We start from the raw sequence: 21554 nt of genomic DNA on the forward strand, positions 1-21554 counted from the left end.
CTTGTACTTAGCAGAATTGTCCACAAAAATTGCTTAGTTGTGTTAAAAAAGAGAGAGTTCTTCACGATCACCTTAGAGTCCCGTCCCCACCAAATAAAAAGAAAAGAAATGCCAAAGTGGAACCAGTTCTATAATCAGTATATAAAGTAGCATATGCCAAAGTTGAACCAACCACTTCCATTATCAAAAAAGAGGAGAAAGGGCACAGTAGTGGATCATTCTCCGGGAGAAGAAACACTTCACATATGCATATTTGAGCATTAACAATATGGCACTTCCACAATCATGTTAAAATATAGGTAATTCCACAACATTCATACATGGCATGGAAATTGTTGATATATTCACAAACACTTTCAGTCCAATTGTAGTATAGACATGGCCAAAAGAAAAGGATTGAAATCAAATCCAAACTAAACTTGAATTTGAGGGCAGGTTCTAATTGGGTTGTTTAATTTGTTCTGGGAATCGTGAGATACAATGTTTTAAACTAATAGAATAAATCAAATGCTATACATATCTTATAAATATAAAAACTCAAGGAAAACCAGAAAATTAGCCTAACTAAATTGGAGAAACCCAAATGAAAAATATGAACATTTTATCAAAAACCCAAGGGGAAATTAGTTTTGCTCAAATACTTGGGACCCTTTCAACCTGGACCCAACTAGACTACATAGTATGTAACCAAATTGAAATGTTCACAAACTCTAAAATATTCACAATGGATTTTGTACCACGAACTCTCTCCCTAGATGTAAAATCTCCCTAAACTCTAAACATCCCTAGATGCAAACTCTCTCCAGATGCTGTAAAATTCCACAATCATGTACCCATGCAAACTCCTAGACCCATATTCTAAGAAGATTAAAGCCAATGCTTTTATGGTTTTTGGAGAGAGAGAGAGAGAGAGAGAGAGAGAGAGCTTTCCAAGAGAGCCAATGCATTTGACCCATAGATTCCTCTGAATCGGAGGAGCAAAGAAAATTTTCCCAATGTTTACCTTAGTTGTGGGTTTCTAGGAATCCTTAATCGTAGAGAGGAGAGCTTGAGCATGAGAATGACCTTGATCAGTGATGGAGTTAACTAGCAAAGTCGGAGGAAGATGGTGCCTTCAGCCACAACTCTTTCTTTAGCACCAAACACAGAGAAAGCATAGGAATGACAAAGCTAGAGGGCCTAAAATGAAAATATGAACTTTGAAAGAAATGGAGAAAATCAACAAGTGAGGATAGAGAAGTTAATTTAGATTATTTGAAGGTGTTAGATTCACCTCGAGTCTCCTGCTTGAGCTGAGGAGTTTTTCTTTTGCGAAAGGCAAGGACAGTCCCCTGGTTTCTTGAAACCGAGGGGTATAGTGTGCAATCCCGCTTACCAACCTTTTTCAGTGAGGAATTTTCCTCCCTCACGTTAGTCCTGCTTAGATTGAGAAAGGAGTCCCTCTTAGAATCCTCTTACCAGAAGCTTTCCCTGGGAATCCAGTGCTGATTAGAGATGGAAGAAGCTCTAATAGAAACATGGGAAAAACTCAAGCTGACCGAGCGTGAAAAAGCTGATGCCCTCTTTGATTTAAACACGGAAGAGGCTACTCTCAGACGAGGCAACATGAGTTTACTGGGGCTTGTCATTACAGAGAAAGTGATTAATAGCGAAGCCTTCAAAACTTCAATGAGAAGATTATGGAGGTTACGAAGGGATCTACAAATCAAAGTAGTAGGTAAAAACCTGTTCTTGTTTGAGTTCAACGAAGCTATGGATATGCAAAAAGTAAAGCTTGGAAGGTCGTGGTCTTTTGATCGTCAACTTCTTTGTCTAAAAGATTACAATGGTCTGATTTCCCCTAAGGACATGGCTTTCGACAAAGAGCCATTATGGGTACAGGTTCACAATATCCCGTTGGGAGGTATGACAAGGAATGTAGGAGAACAAACTGGAAGACAGGTGGGAGAGGTCCTAGACGTGGATGTAGATGAGCAAGATGTTGGCTGGGGGCCTTACCTACGAATCAAAATCTTAATCGATATTACCAAGCCACTGATGAGGGGAGTCATGGGATCATTTAACGGTACTAGAAAGTGGCTACCCTTCCAGTACGAGAGATTACCCTCTTTTTGCTTCAACTGTGGAGTCATCAAACACAATCCAGATGGGTGCCAACACCAAAATTCAGAGAGATCGATGCATGGGAAGAAAGAGGTACAATACGGGGTGTGGTTACGAGTTGTAAACCTGAAGGAAACTCCAAAGGAAGTGAAGGCAGGCAAAGGAGGTACCAAAGAATCTCCTGAATATCCAGCAGCTCATGAGGAAGAAGGTGATGAAGTGGTGAATGACTGTAGTCACCAAGGAAAAAAGTTAAACAATCCTGACAAGTTGGTAGAAGAACTGCGTCCAACCTTACCCCAAACAGAACAGCCTTTGGAAATGCCAATTGTCAGAGAAGCAGGTACCTCGGGCCCACAAACAGGTATGGTTCCTGACCTGCAAGCAGTTGAATTCCCAATTGATTCAGTTTCTTTTAGTAAACAAATAGAGCCCGAAGTAGAAAGTCAAATTCCACCATTTGTTACTAAGGTTACTGGAAATATAATAGCTGAAGGTCTGGTTTCAAACCTTGGGAACATGAAAGGGTTACAACGTAAAGGAACTCAAAAACAGAACACTCCCCTATCCTTAGTCCTTAAGGAGATCGATCCAAACTTACCAACCCCCCACCAAACCAGAACATGGAAGAGAAGGTCGCAAAGGGAGGGACATATGGATATTGAAAACTTCATAACTGGGGATAAGGAAGAGGGTCAGTATTGTATTAATGAAAACCAACAGGGTAACACTACAAAAAGGAAGGCTGAATACAAGGAATCGAACAGAAAGAAAGGAAAGCACTCTTTGGAATTGGTAGATGAGGACATAACAGATTTGGCAGAGGCTGGTGCTCAACCCTGCTAATCCAAATGAGTCTAATAAGCTGGAACTGCCGAGGGCTTGGGAACCCTCGGACAGTTGGAGTTCTTAACATGTTAGTAAAGGATAAGTGCCCGGGTTTAGTTTTCTTAATGGAAACTAAATGTAAAAGCAAGAGAATGGAAGCAATTAGAGTGAAACTGAAGCTAGAAGGATGCTTTACAGTGGAAAGTTATGGAAGTAGTGGGGGACTTGCATTACTATGGGGTCATGATCTTGAGGTGCAGATCCAAAGTTTCACAAGATGGCATATAAGTGCATTGGTGAAGGAGAAAAACAACCAGCAACAGTGGAATTTTACTGGCTTTTATGGTCACCCCGAAACCTCAAAACGTGATAGTAGCTGGGGATTATTAAAGGCTATCAAGGACCAAACTTCTCTTCCCTGGATCTGTATAGGAGACTTTAATGAAATAAAAAGTCAAGATGAGAAATGGGGTGCTGCACCTAGGCCTTACAGGCAAATGGAGAAGTTTAGAGAAGTTCTTAATCAATGCTCACTCCATGATCTAGTCACTAAGGGTCCTCTTTTTATGTGGTCAAACAACAGAATTGGTCCCAACTTCACAAAAGAAAGACTCGATAAAGCCATGGCTACACCTGTATGGATGTCTACTTTCCCAAACAACATCTGTCAAGTCCTTCCAGCTGTAAGTTCAGATCACTCTCCCCTCCACCTAAGGCTGAATTGCCCAAATCCAAGCTGCAGCAAAAGAAAATATGTTTTCAGGTATGAAGCAGCATGGACTCTAAGGGAGGATTGGCAAATAGTGATAGTTGAAGCATGGCAAACATCTACAAATGGGCACCACCAGGATAAGCATTTCAGAGAAAGATTAACAAACTGTCAAAGAAAGCTACAGTAGTGGGTAACCATTAATAAAAAACCAATGTCTCATTGTATCTGCAAACAGTTACAACAGATTTCAGAAATGCAAAACACAGGTTTAGGTGACCATATTAGTAGCATGCAGCAACAGCAGGAAGAGGTTCAGTGGTTCTTAGCAGAAGAGTAATTAAGATGGAAACAACGACCTAAACAACATTGGCTTAAACAGAGGGATCGAAACACAAGCTTCTACCACAAGTATGCATCCCAAAGGAGGAAAACCAACAGTATTAGACTCCTGCAAGACCACAATGGGAATGATATTGTCGACCAAGGGAAGATTGCAGCAATGTTTACCGAATTCTTTTCCACTTTGTTCACTTCATCACAGCATACTTCAATCAAGACATGTATTTCAGGCATGACATCAAAAGTTAGTGAAGAAATGAACAGAAATCTCCTACTGGAATTCACATCTCAAGAAGTCAAAGAAGCAGTGTTCCAAATGACCCCATTAAGCTCTCCAGGCCCGGATGGTTTCCCTGCTCATTTTTATTAATCCAACTGGGAACACATTCAGCAAGAAGTGGTAGAGTTCTCCCTGCAAGTTCTGAACAAAGGAGGCCTTTTGAAGGAAGTGAATGACACTTTCATCACTTTGATCCCTAAAGTTAAAGAACCAAAGAAAGTGAGTGATTACAGGCCTATAAGCCTGTGCAATGTCATCTATAAAGTCATAGCTAAGGTGCTTGCTAATAGGCTCAAAGCTGTTCTGCCAATGGTGATTTCACAAAACCAAAGTGCCTTTGTCCCTGGAAGGTTAATAACAGACAACATCCTCATAGCATATGAAACACTCCATGGGATGAACACTCGGGGTAGGGGCAGAGAGGGCTTCATGGCACTCAAATTGGACATGAGCAAGGCGTACGACAGGGTAGAGTGGAGTTTCAGTAATGTTGAGAATGGGTTTTGATATCAAATGGGTCACTCTAATCATGAAGTGTGTATCCTCTGTCACTTATGCAGTACTTGTAAACGGGCACCCCCAGAATTCCTTTTCCCCCTCCCGAGGTTTAAGGCAGGGGGACCCCCTCTCCCCCTACCTTTTTATCCTTTGTACTGAAGTTTTATCCTCTATGCTGAATGAGGCAACAGAATCGGGTAGTATAACAAGTGTGCAAATTGGGAAACAACCAATGTTTATCAATCACCTATTCTTTGCTGATGATAGCCTGCTCTTTTGCAAGGCTAACTCTCTAAAATGGAGTAGGCTTCTTTTCATCCTAGAAACTTATGAGAGAGGATCAGGCCAAGTGCTAAACAAGGAGAAGACTTCCATCTCCTTTTAGTAGAAACACCCCTCTAGAAAACCAGCAGATGATTCTACAGCTAGCATGTGTAAAATCCCAGGGATCCTTTGAGAAATACTTGGGTCTCCCCTCCATGGTGGGCAGGAAAAAGGTGGCAGCTTTCCACTCATTAATTGACAGAACCTGGGCAAGGGTTACTAATTGGAGGACTAAGTATTTATCAACAGTAGGTAAGGAGATACTACTTAAAGCTGTGCTTCAAGCTATCCCAACCTATTCCATGGGCATTTTCCTCCTCCCTCAGTCAATCATTCAAAGACTCAATATACTGCTTAAGAAATTCTGGTGGGGGTACAATGATGATCACACAAAGATTCAGTGGGTGAAGTGGAGCCTCATGGGGAAAGCAAAGGACCAAGAGGGGCTGGGTTTTAGGGACCTTAACAGCTTTAATATTGCAATGTTAGCAAAGCAAAGCTGGCGCATTTTAAAATTTCCAGATTCCCTACTAGCCTAAATTTTCAAGAGTAATACTTCCCTCATTCAGATTTAATGGAAGCAAGACTGGGAAACAGACCCTCCTTTGCTTGGAGAAGCATTATGAAAGGTAACCAACCACTCAAAGAGGGCCTAATATGGAGAATAGGGAATGGGAAAAGCACCAAATTTTGGGATGACCATTGGATCCCATCATCTCCACCACACATGGTTGACACTAGAGGAGAAGAGAAGAATCTGAAATGGGTGTCTGAGCTCATTGATCCTGAACTAAAACGGTGGAAGGAATCCATCCTTAGGTCCGTCTTTAATCTAGAGGAAATTGAGAAGATAAAAGCCATTCCCATCAGCCTAGGAGGCAGGGCAGATCAGCAAGTATGGGCAGCATCACCGAATGGCTTATTCAATGTAAAGAGTGCTTACCTTCTGCATAAGGAGGTGATCAACCAGAAGGAAGGTGAATCCTCAAGTAGCAGGGAATACTCGGATGAATGGAAAGCTGTTTGGCGTCTGAAAGCCCCAAACTCAGTTAAATTGTTCACCTGGAAAGCTTGTCAAGATGCCCTTCCCATGATGGCAAACTTGTACAAGAGGAAAATAGTAGAGAACATGGACTGCCCTATATGCAAACAGGAACCAGAAACTGGAGTTCATGTAAGTGTGTATGGGGAAAGGGTTGCATCAAAACTCAGAAGATGGCAGGAAACAGATCCTCATTCAGGGAGATTTGGAGTTAGATGGTAAAGAACCTAAAGGAAGAAGATCTTGCCGAAGCAGCAACTATAGCCAGGCTGATCTGGTTCAGAAGGAACACCTTCATCCATGAAAATTCCTTCACCCCCCCAGGTCTAATTATTCGAGCAGCCAAGTTGGAAATGAAGAACTTCAAGGAAGCCACGGAAAAGTCATAATCCAGTCCAAGATGCACCTCTGGCCAAACAATCAATTCATGGAAGAAGCCTCCAGAGGGCTCATATAAACTTAACTGGAGTGCGGGAATTGACAAAGCAACAGCTCGAGTGGGAATTGGAGCAGTTATAAGAGATCCTAACGGCCAGGTGATTAACTCTCCAGGCAACAAGATCTTTAATAGCTGATCAATTTACTGCTGACTCATATGCCTTATTGATAGCATCTTTATTTTGCAAAGACAGTGGAATCTCAACAGTGATTGTGGAGGGTGACTCTCTAAAAGCAACAAACATCCTTAGAAATGTAGTAATTGATTGGAGTCAGGGGAGTCTGCTTATCGAGGAAGCAAAAGATGTTCTCAGCTCATGTCTGTCGTGAAAGGCGAACCTCACCAAGAAGGAGGCCAACAAAGCAGCATGTATTTTAGCTAGAAATGCACTTGTGGTGTGTGAAGATGTGTATGAGTTGGAAGAAGTTCCCAACTATATCTTATCCACTGTTCTCAGTGAGCTGATGTAATTTGTTTGATGATCAATAAACTAACAAGTTTATTTAAAAAAAAAAAATAAGAAGTTAATTTAAAATGTTTACAGCCATGAACAGTTTGAATTACTATAGCAAAATATAAAATAAAGATGAAATAAAGGGTCCACTGGAAGTCAATTTTGCACCAATTTCTTTATATTTTAAAGTTAGCTGTATTTTACAGCATCGATTTTTTAAAGTTAGCTGTATTTTACAGTACCGATTGGGAGTGCTTGCTACTAAACCAATGCCTTGTGACTCCACCTTTTTTTGTGGGTTGAGAAAGTAGTAGGCCTGAAGGTTAGACGACTTATGCTACACTTGGCAATATAATTATTCTCAAATATTGTCAGATTCTTTTAAATATTTATTTTCTAAACATCACATAAATATAAAATAATTTTTAATTTCAAATTTTATTTATCTAATAATTATTATTAGCATCGTGTTTTGCATGCTTTCAGCCCAGGTTCGCAACGACTTGAGTATTCGATCTTTGGCCTGTGGATACAAAGAAAGTACCATGAGATGGTGGCCATGGTGGTGGCCAGAAGTCTCCAATGCTTAAGTCAGTAGCGTCTTAAAGTTTAATGCAAATATGTAAAGAGTTTAGAAAGAGTTCATAGTACCTGAGGATTGTCTTTTATACTTGATCGCTAGGGTCTGATGCCCATGCCCTATCAGGGGGATGTGTCCCTTTAGCAGTTTCTTAGTCAAGCCCCTTTAATGCAATGTGGCTCTCTGGGGTGGCGCATTTAAATGCAATCTGGCTCTCTGCCCCGTTTAGCCAGTGGATGCATGTCGTCAGACTCCTCATTCCCCATCCATCAAAGGATAGATGACTCCTCGCGATTTGTGTCAACCTGTCTATTTAAGGCAACATGGGATTAAGCTCTGTCGAGGTGGCGTGCTCCTCATTCCTTTGCGTTATGGTAGGTTTCCCGTGCGATTAAGGTCATGGGTTGACCTCTGCTCTAGGGACGATAGGGCCGATGGGTTGCTTGTTTGGTCTGGGCCTCTTGTTGCATTGGGCTCATGCCCTGGGTCTTTAGCCCAATAGAAAAAATTCCCTTACAATTATCATTACAATTTTTTCAAATTTCTAAATAAAATACAAAAAATAATTAGGGGTGTAAGAATAAATCAAAAAATCGGAAAACCGGCCGGGATCGGACCGAACTGGTTGGTTTGGTCCAGTTTTCGATCAATTTGGTTCGAATTCGGTTCTTTCATTTTAAAAATCGATCAAACCTAGTCTGGAATCGATTTTATGTTTTCTAACACCGAACTGGATTGGACCAGTTCACATATTATATATATATATATATATATTTTTATTAATTTTTAATATTATATATAATATATTTTATATATAACTATGTATGAAATAATATATTATAATTTATAACATAACATTTTTATCTTAAACATGAATATTTATATAATTATATGTTTTAAATATAAAATATATATTAAATACATTTTATTGTCTAATAAATTCTAAATATATTTCTTTTAATAAATACATTAATAATACTAATATATTTAATATATTAAAACTGAAAAACTGGACCGGAACCGGTAAAACCGGACGTACCGGTTTAGAGGGATAACCAGTGCGTAATCGGTTTTTGAAAATACAAAACTGGTTTATACCGGTTCAGTCCTATATTTTATCCAAAACTGAACCGAATCGGACCAGTTACACTCCTAAAAATAATATTATTTTTTCAAATTTTAAAATAAAAATTATATTAAAAAATTATATTTAATACATTTTTTAACTTTATAATATTTTATCTAACATTTTCTATGTCCTTTATAAAACCTAATAAAACATCTTAACTAAAACTATTTAATCACTATTAACAGATCATATATTAAAATATGTTAAATATCCAAACGGGGTTTAGTTACATGTCTAATGTTCCCTCACACAAGAAGGCTCATATACCTTCATGTTATGTTTGACTCTAAAAAAATAAAAAATGAAAGGAAAATTAATAAAAGGAGATATATATGAGAATGAAAAACCAATAATCAGAAACCAAGTTTATGTTTTAAGAAAAAACTAGTGTTTTAATGAATACATCTACTATTTTTTTTTTTTTGGGGTACTTTTGTTCTAAGTTCTTTTAAAAGAAGGCTTAGAGCATCCACATTTGGAGCAAATTTTTTCTTAAATTTTAACTAAAAATCATATTTTCTTAAAAACTTATCTTAAATTATACTCATCTATATATATTATGGCCGGGTGCCCTTACATTTTAGTCATGGAATTGCATTTACTAAGTAGACACTTATATTCTGACTTGTTAATTGTATCAAACCAAATAGTTTTCGATTTTATGTTTTGAAATAAATTCATACCTGAAATTGATCACTACATTCATACATGGCACCACAGCACAAGATACTGGTCATGCTGATCAAAAACAGATCTTGGTTCGCTAAAATCTGAAAGCATGCATGTACTAGGAAAAATGAAAGGGGCAGGCTGGAACATTATTATCGAAAGGGGCACGACGCTGGCCGAACAATTTTGAAAGTGACAGGCTGCAACAATATTGAAAGGGGCAGACTGAAACAAATATTGGAAGGGGAGGCCGAATGGTAGCATGGGTTGGAAACAATGAAAGGAGAGGCAGTTAAATAATATTATATTAGGGTTTATGCATACTATAGGCAAATTACGGCAGTGGGTTGGAAACAAAATTCTGAATGCCAATCATGTTTTTCCACATAATTCATATTAATTTACAAAATCATACATATTTTCCTTGTTTTCAAAATAACCCTTATGTTAGGAGTAGTAAAAGGATAGTAGGACTAGGATGGTAGTAAACCTATCTTTATTCATTACGAATTAATACAGGAACAACTCTTATGTTATCCACGTTTATTTTTACACGCATCTGTATAAAATTCGATAATAGATCAAATGCCGCCAAATCTTTTTTTTTTTTTTAGTGATGAGTCATCCGCTTGAGACAACTGTGAGGAGATATATTTAGAGCAGATAACAACCCTAGATATATAAAGATAGAAAGAAATTTTACATAATGCTTGTAAAAAAACTAATTCCGAACAACCAGAGATCGTATCGATCCCAACTCTCAACTCAAACAATCAATTAACATTTTTCAGCCAAAAAAAGTGATCATTTTCTAGGATAGAAGCCAAGCGACCAAAGCATCCTGTTTGTCAGGATCTATATCTGCCAAGTTACAACTATCCCCATCCAAATTAGAAATTATCACCCTCCCACAGCGAGGATAACACATTTTCTTTCTGATCATTCCATATCTCATTATTCCCCTGTCCAACACCATCCCATAATTCCCAGTTATCAACCCCATATAATTCATCAAAACCAGAAGTAGTCAATGGAGAACAAGAATACCACTCTCCATTATATCCAATATTCGAACAATTGTTTGCACACAAGAATTCAGAATTGCTACTGTTTTTGTCCTCAAATACAGCTTCTGGTTTACAGCTCCCTGATTCGCTTGCAGTTAAAAACTCATTTGAATCCAGCAAAGTATTGCTCAAAATGTAATCAAACCACAACAGCCCACCATCATTAATGCTCTCCTCACTAACAAATGGTCCCAAAGTTTCAGTCTCCTTTTGACCACTACTAGGGGGCACCGCCACTTGGTTCTGATCATATTTCCCTGTTGCCTGATGATGACAGCCGCCCGAAACCACGCTCTCTCTCTCCTTGTCAAGGACAACATCTGGATCCAAAACCACGCCATCGTCTATTGCAGTACCGGACACGGTGATGATCTCTTTTTCCGACGCTAGTGTTGAGTACCGTACTGATGGGATTTCTTGATCGGTTGGATCAAGAACACTATCCTTAATGGGTTTTACCGTCGGAATCCGACCAACATTATTCTTTTGGACGTAGTTATAATTCTTGTTCTTCTTCATGCACCGGCGACTGGTTCTCCCGCCTCTTCGCTTAACAGGAACATCCACGATAATCGGTAGCGACGTTCCACCGGAAACCCTAGTGAACGAGTGAATCTTTCTGCTCAAGTGGGCGTTCCAGTAATTTTTTATTTCGTTGTCTGTTCTTCCAGGCAAGTGACTAGCTATTAGAGACCACCTGCACGTATATTGAAGGAGTTTTTATTATTAATGCTACCATCTCCTTTCATTTACTCGTTTTGAGTCCCACACATATATTTAATTTTTTTAAAAAAAAAAAATTCAGTAACTTTTTGTATATTGATATTTTTTATATTTTTTTAGTTCCAAAAAGAACTTTTGCCTTCCTAATTATTTTCTAGCCGACAATATCGATATGGAAGAGAAAATAAGAGGTAATTAATGACGGAGACATTATTAGTTTATTATCTAGTGTCTATAAATTAGTCAAAACTAAGAGATAAAACAAAATTATGTCGTGTTACATATATATATAAATATATATAAATCACGTGAATCATGAACTCAAGTTTCAAGTTTCTTTTAGGGTGTTTCAAACTTTCAAGAAATAAAAGGAAAATGGACCAGATCGAGAAAGGGATGGCAGACAAGAAGACGACAGATAGGTTATGGAGGACAAAAAGAAAGTAATCAAAAGACGGTCATACTGCCATCAAATTAATTCTGAACTAAGAAAGAGCTAGCTAGGAAGAGGGATCGAGTTTCATTTGCTCGATTCTTGAGAGGGAATTAAATAGTTATTTATATGAATGCATGCTGCACTAACATATTTCCCATAGAAGCATGCAACTTTACGATGATTTGATCCTCTTCAGCAGAAATGTTTCCCCTCTTCAAGCCGTCTTTCAGGTAGTTGATCCACCTCAGCCTGCAACTCTTCCCGCATCGCAGCAAACCTTCAAATAAAATCTCAAAAAACACAGATCATAAATGGATAAAAAAATCCCAAATACTCGTTGATTTGAATCGAGTAAATACAGAAAGCAGCTCATGCGCGCGCCGTGCATTTTGTTACCTGCATTCTTCGGCAATGACCTCCACGAACCTTCCCCATTGGCCTGAATATACTTGATCAGGATCTCATCCTCCTCCGCACTCCATCTCCCCTTCTTCAGGCCCTCTTTCTCGCAGCATGGAGCTCTTCCCATTTTGTGTTCCGGCCATGCACAACTTGGAAGCTAGGTAAAGGTAATAATTTATTTTTATAAAGAAAGAAACGGCGTACTTATTGTATAGTACTGTGGGACTATTGATGAAGATGTTTGTGGTGGAAGACATCGCCACGAGGGCTACATCAAGGCCGCAGTCGTGGCCTTTTTGTCGTCGAGAGACCTTCGCAACGGGAACGGGAACGTCACTTTAGATCTCCACGCGCGTTGATATCTGCCCCGACATACGAACGACATTTCTTGAGGCTTTCTATTTTTTACCTGAAATGCTAAAAATTTGATAGTAATCAATCTAACATGTTTGGTGAATAAGTTATTCTGCAGTAAGAGTACTTATAAAATTTAATTAGAAAGATTTAAATTTTAAAATATATATTCAAAATTAAATTATACTATAAAGATATTTTTCTAAATTTTTATTTAGAGTTGTATTAGGAGTGTTAAAAATTATTTAATTAAAAAGTTTTAAAAGCTCTTTAATGATAAAATTTGATTGTTTAGATATTACATATTAAAGTAATTTTAAATCTAAAAAAAAACTAAAAACTACATTTGATAAAAATCATTATTTTGATATTTTTCCTCATACATACTTTTTCAAATAATACTAAACGTAATTTCAATTTTAAAAAAATTATCAATTAGCCTAAATATTCATACAAATTTGAGATAATTACAGCTTTTAAACACTTTTTATAATTTGTTTTCAAATAAATATATAACATATTAATTTAAAAGTACTTTAGACACATAGTTATCAAATAGTAAATATCTTTTTAATAATAAACCATATTAGTACTTAAGCTCTAAGCTATAAATCTTAAATCTAAAAGTTATATTATCCCATGCATCTCAAACATGTACTAAACGTGTTTTACACTTTGGTGAGAAGATTTTAATTACGTATCATCCTTCATGATAATCCTTGACATGCTTCAACATAGCTAATTAACCAAGATTTACAACCCATCTTCAAAATCAAAATTGAAGCCAAAACAACAGATAATTAATAGAAAATCGAACTCATAAATTTAAAACAAAACGCGCGTAAACCCCAATTGAGAAGAAGAGACGTACAGTAGACGAAGATAAGGTGAAGAGGAAGAAGTAGAGACTGTTGAATAGAAGAAGACGTACGAAGAAGACAAGGAAGAAAAATAGAGGCCACAACGATCATGAAGAAGAGAATTATGAGGAGGACCACAACAAAGCGTTCGAAGAAGAAATCATGAGATCTGGTAAGTTGGTAACAATAATGCTGCCCATTTAAAATGATTAATTTATTGTGCATGGTTTTAAAAGGTAGTGAAAACTTCTGAAAACCTACGTACATGTTTAGAAAACTAATTTAATTTACATTTTTTTGTGAAAATTATTATTGTTTTTTAAATTACTAGGTAAATTGAAATAAAATATTTTGATAAGGTTTATTTTAAAGGTAATTATGGCATTGAAATATTGGAATTGATTAATATTCTAAGATTTTTAGAATAAAATATGTCATGACAATTTATGAAGGTATATATATATAGTTTGTCACTTCTTGATCAGATTATATATAGTTTGATCATGGACTGTGCTATGTACACAGAGATTTTCTACCGAAAATTTTTATCGATCAATACAAAATTTTTTTTTATCATTTTTTTTCACCATTTTTTTAAACTATTTAAATATTTTAAAAAAATAAAAAAAAATCATATATTCATTCGAAAACACTTACTTAATAGTTAAGTAAAAAAAAGTTAAAAAAAAATTCGGTAAAAAATTTATGTAAAAATAGCATTTTCCCTCTGATCATAGGGATTTAAAAATCTTGACTTTTATTATTGCATTTACCAGCTGGCAGAGTTTTGAAAAGTACATGTTTTGAGGTGAGAGGAGCAGCTACTGTTTCAAGAGCGGGCATTGACGAGAAATGATATTTGTATTAATATAGTAATTATTTTATATATTCTACAATTATATATAGTAATACTTTTTTTCTTTATCAAAAATAATTTAAGTAAGGTATTAATAATTCCATCCAACCCAACCATTGAAAATATGATTATTTCATCTAACTGAGCCATTAAAAACTTAAATAAAAATAATAATTTAATTAGAATGAATGAATTAATTGCCGTTATTTATTGAATATAAAATCATCGAAAAAGTACATGTTATAAATTATGAGAATTAATGTAAATATATTTTATTAGACTAAAAATTAAAATATGACCAGTAGATCTATAATTTTAGATGAAAATTATAAATTAGATAAAAAATAATTAAAAATTCAGGAATTAATAATAATTTATTATTAAATAGATCAAGTTTAGATGGATAATTTGAAGTGGGATTAAGTTTTGAGTAAGATTGGTAAAAGATGAAAGTATGACTAATGGGATTGGGCAATCGGATGCTATTGCTCTAAGCCTCTTAAGTAAACAAAGTTGTTCGATAAACGAAATCGTACGTTTTGATACATGAAGAGTGTTATAAGGAATAAGATATCTTCCTGGTTAAGATATTAGTTTTCTGTACATATATTTATGGTTATAATATTTACTACGTATTGGAGATTGCGATAAAAAATATAATTTAAATATATATTTAGAATTGTGGTAAGAAATATAGCTTATAGCTTAAATAATAAATTCTATATTTTAAAAGTTGTTTACTTTTAGATAAATATGTCTAAAGTACTTCTAAAGTTATGTACATTAATGTTTTAAAAATATATAGTTATCTGCATGAACTTTTCGATAAAAGTTTTAATTTTGTACTTTTTAAAAAAATAGACTTTCAACTTTTTTAGGTGATGAAAACATTTTTTATAAATTTACCAAACGTATCATTTTTTCTTTAAAAGAATTTTTAAATAGTTAAAAATATTTTTTAAACTTTTAAAATTAATCCCAAACAGGCATTTAAGTAATAAGTTTTACTATTAAAAAGTTATTTACTACTGTTTGGTAACTATATATTTAAATCATTTTCAAACATATTACATTATTTGGAAACAAATTTAAAAAATACTTTCTGAGATAGAAATGATTATTATTTGAATTTTTAAAAATTATGATTGTATTATAGAAAGTTTAAAAATTATAATTAAGTTATATAAATATTTTTTTCTATGGATAGTTTTTTTAAAATTTGAATTACGTATATTTTATATTATTTAAAAAAATATAATTTATTTAAAATTAAAAATATTTTAATATATAACATCTAAACAATTTAATTTTTAAAAAAAAAAAATTTAAATTCTTTTTAAAATTCCTACCGGTACACGCATCGAGATAGAGACAACTACGAAATTCAGATAAGTACTTTTTAGCTTTCCAAAGTAGCTAAGCTTCTTCGTATCCATGAATATTTCAGACTGCACTTGGCTTTCACCTCAAGACTTGATTTCCAGGCTAGCTACGAAAATTAAAACTGCAGCTACCTAGGCCTTAGTTACGAGGTATTTTCTTCATTAATCTCCGTCTTTTTCCCCACCAACCTAAATTTTAATTCCCAGGCTCTATCTTCAAAAAAAAATAAAAAATAAATAAAAATTCCCAGGCTCTGAAAATAATTGTCCAACAGCATTTCCATCCTTATAATCCAAACTTAATTCATTTATTTTTTTCTATTTTACATAATTAATAAAAATTTATATTTTTCTATTTTAGTTAACAACTTTTATATTACACTATGCACGCATCAACTTATTTATTTTTTATTTATTCATTTTAAATAATTTTTCTAAATATGTTAAATTTTCAATATTCTTATATCTTTCAATATTTATCATATATTAATGTGACTTCTTCATGGTTTGCAAAATTTTTCAACAAGAGTTTTTTTATTTTTATTATAATAAAATATTCTAATAATATTGTAACTTCTTCATGATGTTTAAAAATAAAAGTATAGATGTGAAAATATGAAAAACTATTAGAAAAAAGAAAGAAATAATAAAAAAAAATGTTTACATAGTGCATGCTAAATGTAGAAAAGCACTTTAACTCGTATGTATTTTATGTAGATTTTACATAATTTAATGGAAGGCTTATTTTGACATATTGTTAGTCATTTTACATAATATTAGAAAATAGAAAAGCCATTGAGAGTGCCATGTGACTTTTGGCACATTTGAAGCGAAAAATATAGTTGCAAGTATAATTGTATACTAATCTGTACACCAATATGATGTGATTGGTTAAAAAGTAAATTTTATTGAAAACAGTGTTAATTTAAATTTTAAGTATGAATGAATCAATATTGGTACACAGATTAATACGCAACTGTGCTTGTATATAGCAAAACTCTATTTGAAGCATTACCTATAACTTTTGGCACATTTGAAACATGAGTATAGGCCGTCTCCATCCCCACAAATTTTCTCCACATTTGGGTCCATCTACTTCAAAAATTAAGGGAGATCATATACGCATATAGTTTAAAAATTAATGCTCAAGGCTAAGACCCCTTCAAGTACGGTAATGATATACACACAATACTATTTACAGCTCATGATATAAAATAAGAATATTTTTATAAAATGGTGTTACTTATATATGATATTTGATAATAATACCCTTCATTTTAAAACATGATTGTAAAATATGTTATAAAAAGTAATGTATGTTTATCATTTTTCAAATAGAAGTGGTTGGTTGGAAAGTCGGGACCAATATAGAAGAGTGAGACAAATATCCTTAATTATCAGCTTACTAAAAAGGCAAATGAATTGATTTTGTAGCTTCTCACATCACAACCACCCACTCTCCTTTTCGGCAACCTAATTCATCAATTTTGAAAAGTGACATCCTTATTTCCCGTTGTTGCGGCTCACTATAAATTGTGGTCTACAACAACTATTTAAAATGGAGCTTTTTATTCATTATTTTATTACACTTTATACTTAATTTTTTATTTTTATTTTATTTTTACTAAATTAAAGGGATTCTTTTACTTACAATCCATATATTACAATATTTAATAAGGAGAAAAAAACGTGTGGTGTCAAAACACTTGCCAAACTACTAGATGTATAGCTATCATCAGATTCACAGCTCCTTGAGATTCAAGCAGTATCACAAGAGTCACAAAGAAAATCTTCTATAAAAAGCAATCCAGCTAGCAGTAATTTATAGTGCAAGTCATGTTCTAGATGAAAGGTCAGCTGGAATTATGTACTAATTTATATATTTGTATTAATTCATTATTACGTGTACATTATACATTCAAATATAAATAGCAAAGGTTCTTTGGCTTGATATTCATTCAAGCCATTCCATTTCTAAATCTTTCATAGTATCAAAGCTCCAAATGGATAGCTCATTGATCCTACCATTCAATATGGCCTCATTTACAACCTCCTTTGTATTACCAACAATCACTCACCAGATTTCTACCAAATTGGATGGTACAAATTTTTTAAATTGGGTTTCTCAATTCATTCACATCCTCATAAGTCATGAACTTATAGGTATTGTTGATGACACCAAACCATGCCCTCCCAAGTTCCTAGTTGATGACAATATAAATACTACTGATGTGATTAATCCCAGCTATTCTATAAGGCAAAAGAATGATCAATACCTTCTTGAATGGTTTACAACCACATTGTCTGATGATGTTCTTTTCTTCATTTATGGACTTGGAACATCAAGACAAGTGTGGAACCTCACTCTCTTCCCAATTTGCATCACAATCTTGATCACGAGTTACATATCTAAAACACAGGTTGCAATCTTTACAGTAGGGCTCTCGCTCTTGCTCAAAGTATCTTAGTCAAGCCAAGTCTTGGGCTGACTAACTCACAGCATACATCTTAGGAGGTTTGAATTTAGCATACACTACATTTATCACCTCTTTCAAGTTTGCATCTTGTGATATAGCCTTCTCATTTGAAGACTTTCAGGCTGAACTACTTAATTACAAGACCTTGCTAGGAAATACATGTGATGACCCGCTTTTGAGTGTATTTTCGCTGAAATAGTTGTTTTTATTTTAATTAATATATTAGTTATTTATTTGCGTTTTAAAATTATTTTTTTTATTTAATTGATGTTGTGTTTTATTTCTTTTAGTTGTTTACAGTTTTTAATATCTTCGCGGCGGTTTAGTGTTGTTTTTCCCGGACTGAGGATTAGATCTCGTCTTTTCCCTACATCTCTTTTCCTTTTTCCTTTCTTTTTCCTTTTTCTCTTTTTCTTCTTTCTTTCTTTTTTTCTTTTTTTTCTTTCTTTTTCCCGCTCGACCCACCCCCCCGGCCTCTCTCTCTCTTCTCTCCTCCCTCACGCTGGAAGCTTCAACTCCCCGATCTACCGCTGTCCGGCCACCGTGCGGCTCACCGCTGGTACCGTTCGGTTCGTCTCCCTCCGGCGCACCTCCCCACCGAAGCTCATCCCCAACCGGCCGGCCGTTTGGCCGGAAAATCCCTTTGAAGCCCGCACGGCTTTGGCTCCGATCCGCCGCCATCGCTCCACCTCCGGCCACCATTTCTTCACCACTTTATCACCGGTCCCTTGCCGTCTTAACCCACCTATTTCCGGCCTCCAACGACCACCGGAACAGCTCCTACGAGCTAGCTTTCTTTTTTGGGAAATTCGGCCTCTTTCCGGCGATTTCGCCGCCACCCACGGCCAACCACCACTTCCAATAGCTTCACAATCATCCCTAGACCATTCCCTATCAATCCCAAGCCCTAGTTTGTCCTCGTTCAAAAGTGGGTTTTTCACAACCCACGGCCACAGTGAATTTTCACTGTGACGTTGCTTTTTCGCCGCCGTTTGCAACGCCTCGTGTTTTCTAAAATTGCCATATAGCGCTGTAAGTATTTTCCAAACCCTATTTTCAGATTTAAATATATATTGCTCATTCAATTTATTTTATCTGTTGGTTGGCTGATTCCGGACTGAGTCCGAGGAGTTCGGGGGTCGGATAGATGGAGGACGGAGTTGCCTGTTTATTTGACTTATGTTGTTGGATTATTTTTATGCATTGTTATGGCATTGCATGGTGCATGCACGTGTGTTTGTGAAATAGTGTGAAAAGCCTGTGTATTGGCGTAAGTGGTCTTACGGGTGTGTGTGTATCACGACCCCAAGCCGGGATGAGGTATTATCCCGATGGAGCTCCTCTGGTCACTCGGGAGCGGAATAAACTGAGTGATGTCCCCTGGGTTGTCGCTAGACGACGGGAGCGGGGGCTAGGGGTTGCTTGGCTACGAACGCGCCGGGCGCGGAACCGGGCATCGCTCTACGCACCGACTCCGTGGCCCTTCGCTGGTGAGGGCTAGAGGATGCTTGGCTACGAACGCGCGGGGCGCGGAACTGGGCATCGCTCGTTAGGTGTCACATGCGTAGTGGTACTCTGCGGTGTGGCACTGGAGCCAGGGTGTGCGGATGACCCCTAGGGAAGGTCATGGCGCATATGGATAAAATGGATTCTGGTTTGAGTCAGATAAGGCCAAATGTGACTTTTGGCGTGTTTTTCGGAAAGGATGTGTTTTTGGGCCAAATGGGTTTTTGGCGTGTGTGGAAAAATCGTGTTTTATGGGCTTTGTGCATTGGGCATGTTTCATGCATATTGTTTGAGTTCTATGTGTTTTTATCTAGTAGTGTTTGGGTTTTACTTACCTGCGGTACCATTTTTGGTTCCGTAGCTTTTGGTGCAGAGTTGGAGGACGAAGAGGAGGAGGCTGAGCCCGAGGATGCGGCTCCGCCGGGTTGCTGATGCTATGCTTTATATTGGGTTTAAAGCTGTACTTGTGTTTTTGTAATATTTCATTTATGTATGTTTTAAACAGCTTGTATTACGTTAAGAAAAATTCTGGTACTTAGTATTACATCTACTGCAAGCAGTGGTGAATCAGGAAATTTTGCCTTATATTCTCACAAGCCAAAGCAATATAATCAGATGTGAAAGAATTCTAGTCATAACAAAAACTACCAACAAAACAACAAAACTAGCAGTAACTCATATCAACAACATCAAAATGATGGCCAGGGCAACTCCAAAAACCACACATCTTTTACTAGAACTGTCGCCAAAGCACCATGTCAAATCTATGGAAAGATGGGACACCAAGGTCTTGATTGCTTCCATCGTATGAACTTTGCCTGTCAAAGGAAGCATCCACCCATGTAACTTGTAGTAATGACTGCTAGAACAAATGCTACTCAACACTCATCAAACGAACAAACATGGTATGCTAGTAGTGTCACCAACAACCATGTGCGTTTGAGAATCTAACAATACAAGACTCTTATAAAGGTGATGAAAAAGTGGCAATAGGTAATGGTGATGGTCTATCCATAGCTCATACCGGTTCTAGCACTCTTTTCAATTCTAATAATTCTTTTCAAATGAAAAACATTTTACACTGCCCAGCTGCTATTGCAAACTTACTATCCATACAAAGGTTTTATGTTGATAATCATTGTTGATTCATTTGGACCGACTCTCATTATTTTGTGAAGGACACTCGCATGGGGCAGACACTTTTGCAAAGGTTCTGTAGAGATGGACTTTATTCTATCATGCTGTCAAGGCTAATAAATAAATTAAGGAGAGTCACTACCTTCATAAGGGCCATGACAGATTCTGCTACTTGATATAAAAGACTAGGACATCCCACTTCACTAGTCTTTAACCAAGTCAGGAACCTTGTGAATCTTCCTGTAACCAAATCCAATCAACATAGTTCCTTATGTGAGTCTTGCCAGTTGGCAAAATCAAAATGTTTACCTTTTTCAAAGTCAAATAATGTAACATCTCAACCCTTAGAACTGATTCAATTAGATCTATGGAGCTCACATGTTCCTTCTCTTAGTAGATGCAAGTATTATGTTATTTTTATTGATAATTTCTCAAGATTTACTTGGTTATTTCCACTGCATGCCAAGTCCAATACCTTTGATTGCTTTCAAAAATTCAAATGCCTGGCTGAAAACCTCATTTCTACCATAATAAAAGCTTTTCAATCAGATGGAGGTGGAAAATTCACTTCTCATTGCTTCAAGCAGTTTCTAATCTCCCATGTGATTACTCATAGAATCTCATGTCTCCACACTCCTCAACAAAATAGATTGGCTGCAAGAAAATATCAACACATAGTCGAGATAAGTTTAGCCGTGCTTGCACAGTCTCACTTACCCCTCTTCATTTTAGGTAAACTCCTTTAACACATCAGTTTATCTTATTAATAGGCTACCTACTGCAGTTCTACATAATCAGTCACCATTCTTTAAGCTCTTTAACAAACAACTAGCTTACACCTTGCTATGTGTCTTTGGTTGTACCTATTATCCCTTACTTCAACCTTACAACAATCACAAACTAATATATCAGTCTAAAAGATGTGTCTTCTTGGGTTACAGCTCTGCTATAGGTGTT

At 36.0% G+C, this 21554-nt stretch overlaps 1 protein-coding gene across 2 annotated transcripts; it reads right to left on the reverse strand.

Annotated features, from left to right (window-relative positions):
• Positions 1-10050: 10050 nt before the first annotated feature.
• On the reverse strand, positions 10051-12193 carry LOC122318099 (transcription factor MYB4-like). Of its 2 annotated transcripts, none has more exons than XM_043135236.1 (3): positions 12020-12193; positions 11771-11900; positions 10051-11161 (listed from the first exon to the last, which is right to left on the reverse strand). In XM_043135236.1, the coding sequence occupies exons 1-3, from the start codon at positions 12150-12152 to the stop codon at positions 10288-10290; spliced, it is 1137 nt and encodes a 378-aa protein (XP_042991170.1). In that variant the 5' UTR covers positions 12153-12193; the 3' UTR covers positions 10051-10287. The 2 variants fall into 2 exon arrangements, with proteins under 2 accessions (XP_042991170.1, XP_042991171.1); XM_043135237.1 differs by having other exon boundaries at positions 11771-11913; positions 12020-12159.
• Positions 12194-21554: the final 9361 nt, after the last annotated feature.

Source organism: Carya illinoinensis, chromosome 8 (genome assembly GCF_018687715.1).
Source record: "Carya illinoinensis cultivar Pawnee chromosome 8, C.illinoinensisPawnee_v1, whole genome shotgun sequence".
Taxonomy (NCBI): Eukaryota; Viridiplantae; Streptophyta; class Magnoliopsida; order Fagales; family Juglandaceae; genus Carya; species Carya illinoinensis.

Excerpts from the sequence above, each read along its gene's own strand:
- LOC122318099 (XM_043135236.1), bottom strand. The coding sequence starts at position 12,152 with ATGGGAAGAGCTCCATGCTGCGAGAAAGAGGGCCTGAAGAAGGGGAGA. Across the intron at positions 11,901-12,019 it reads GTCATTGCCGAAGAATGCAG|GTTTGCTGCGATGCGGGAAG; the intron begins GTAACAAAATGC and ends TTTTATTTGAAG. Across the intron at positions 11,162-11,770 it reads CATGCTTCTATGGGAAATAT|GTGGTCTCTAATAGCTAGTC; the intron begins GTTAGTGCAGCA and ends ATATACGTGCAG.